Here is a 2287-nt window from a genome sequence, read left to right as displayed (position 1 = left end):
GGAGAAGGGCAGGGAGGGCCCATGAATGAAACTCCCCGCTGAGCTTGCCTCTGCCCTTCCTTCTCCCGAGACCTCCCCGGGCTGGGAGGGAGTTGCAGAGAAGAGGACAGGGTGCCAGGAAGGTGGGGTGTAAACAAACATGCCCTGGACGTGACCTCGGAGGATTTTAATGAATAGCTGAAATGACTCATCAACCAGCAGGGCTGAAGCTGAGGGATATCGGGTGCTGGGGATGGTAACTAATGGAAACATTAATTAAGAGTTTGGCTCTTGCCAGCTGCGAGGAGCATATGAACCTGAGAGCTGACGCTGTCACAGCGATCCAGGGGCAGAGGAGAGCCTTCTAGACCTGGCGGCACAGCTGGATTACACATGATGGCCTGGGATTTTTGATGAAAGCTTACTGTAGCGTAAAAGCAACCTGTACAGAGCCAGGGAACTTGCTGGACAGGTTTTGTTGTTCAGTGAAAGATCCGGCATCTCCGGCATTCCCTGTTCCAGGAATCCTTGGGAGTGGTGCTTGAATGAACCTGCGTGAATTAACCCCTCTCGAAGGGCAGAGCAGACAGAGGAGCCTTGTTCAGAGTTACTTGGTGACTCTAGCTGATGTCCTGGAGTTTCCGTCACTAGAAAGATTGTGAGACTTCCAGGAGAAGGCTCAAACCCACCTTCTTTTGGGGTAGAAAGAGAATGTGAAAGTGATGGGTCAGTGGTTGTCACCTGGCAAGAAGCACCATATTCTGTGCTGAGTGGTGCTCTGTGGAGCATCAGCCTTTGAAGCTAGATAGCCTGGGCAACAGGACACAGTGCCACGTGGTGGCAGGGTGTGTAAAAGGGAATGTGGTTAAGAATGAAGGCATGATGAAAATGAACACGTCCTCTCAGCTTTGCATGGTTCTTCTGGGGAGTTTGGCCCAGTATGTCCTTGCAGTGTCGAACTTGTACTTTTTTGGCCCTGTTTCATCTGTCTCTTGAAGGACTCTCTGTTCTTGAAGGTGATGTTCTGGCAGTTTCTGGGTTGCATCTGTAGGGTGCAAAGCTGCTCACGGTACATTTCTGTTCTTGCAGCGGGTTCAGGCTCGATGCAGGGTCCTCAGACACCTCAGTCCACCAGCAGCTCCATGGCAGAAGGAGGAGACCTGAAGCCACCAACTCCAGCATCTACACCACCCAGTCAGATGCCCCCTTTGCCAGGCATCAGGTATGAAACCATCACACCCTCTTCCACTGTACTGGATGCAGTGTGACTGTGAGGTGGCTTCTGGGTCACTACCACAGATGGCTCTTTTGGTGGGGCTCCATGGCTTTGCTCCTTTGTTAATCGCTCACAGCAACATGTGTGAACGCACACATATGTGTGAATAATCATTGCTTTTGGGATTGGGGTTGAGGACAGTATTGTGAAAGGGCAGTTCTTTGTGCTTCTGTTGGAGGAGCATGACTGTGGTCCTTCTAGGGGAACACGTGGGGAAAGGTATCCTGAGGAGCATCATTGACCTCTATAATCCTGTGTATCTGTGTTTTTTTGAATCAGGAGTAACTCAGTGGGCCTTCAGGATGCCTTTGCAGATGGTAGTGATCCTACGTTCCAGAAGCGGAACTCCATGACTCCAAATCCAGGGTACCAGCCCAGCATGAATACCTCCGACATGATGGGTCGCATGTCTTACGAGCCAAATAAAGATCCTTACAGCAGTATGAGGAAAGGTAAGGAAGTCCTTGTGTGGTCCTCTTCCTTTTCTCCTTGAGTGCTAATCCCTGTATCTGACTGTATGCTGGAATGTGCTGTAGGAGACCCTCTGCTTGCCCATCTTCCCCAGAAGATGGGATGTGTCTTTCTAAGGCAGAGGTAGACATGTATATTGATCCTTCTTTCAATATTTCAGCTCCAGGAAGCGATCCCTTCATGTCCTCAGGGCAGGGCCCCAACAGTGGTATGGGTGACCCTTACAATCGTGCTGCAGGTCCAGGGATGGCTAACATGGGCATGGGACAGCGGCAACACTATTCCTACGGAGGTCCTTACGACAGAGTGAGGTGAGATCCTGATTTGCTTGACTCATGTGAAATGATTACTTTCTCTTCAGTATTGTGACTTTTCTGATTGTCTTTTTCCGTTTGAGGAGGGTGAATTTAAGTGGATGTGGGGGGGGTTTTGTGTTTGCTTCCATGTAGGACGGAGCCCGGCATGGGACCTGAGGGCAACTTAGCAACCGGAACTCCGCAGCCAAACATCATGCCTTCCACCCCTGAATCGGGGATGTACTCTCCCAGCCGCTACCCGCCG

General features: G+C 50.9%; 1 protein-coding gene across 3 annotated transcripts in view; it reads left to right on the top strand.

The window, feature by feature from the left end:
* Positions 1-2287, top strand: part of ARID1A (AT-rich interaction domain 1A) — a 55618-nt gene that overhangs the window by 43241 nt on the left and 10090 nt on the right. For all 3 annotated transcript variants that reach the window (XM_035903989.1, XM_035903987.1, XM_035903988.1), the window contains 4 exons: positions 1069-1201; positions 1535-1707; positions 1887-2037; positions 2176-2280. In XM_035903989.1, coding sequence (XP_035759882.1) covers positions 1069-1201; positions 1535-1707; positions 1887-2037; positions 2176-2280 — 562 coding nt within the window. The remainder of the gene's footprint in view (positions 1-1068; positions 1202-1534; positions 1708-1886; positions 2038-2175; positions 2281-2287) is intronic.

Source organism: Egretta garzetta, unplaced genomic scaffold (genome assembly GCF_000687185.1).
Source record: "Egretta garzetta isolate BGI_Z169 unplaced genomic scaffold, ASM68718v1 scaffold101, whole genome shotgun sequence".
In the NCBI taxonomy this organism is placed as follows: domain Eukaryota; kingdom Metazoa; phylum Chordata; class Aves; order Pelecaniformes; family Ardeidae; genus Egretta; species Egretta garzetta.
This window is presented reverse-complemented; position numbering and strand designations above follow the sequence as displayed.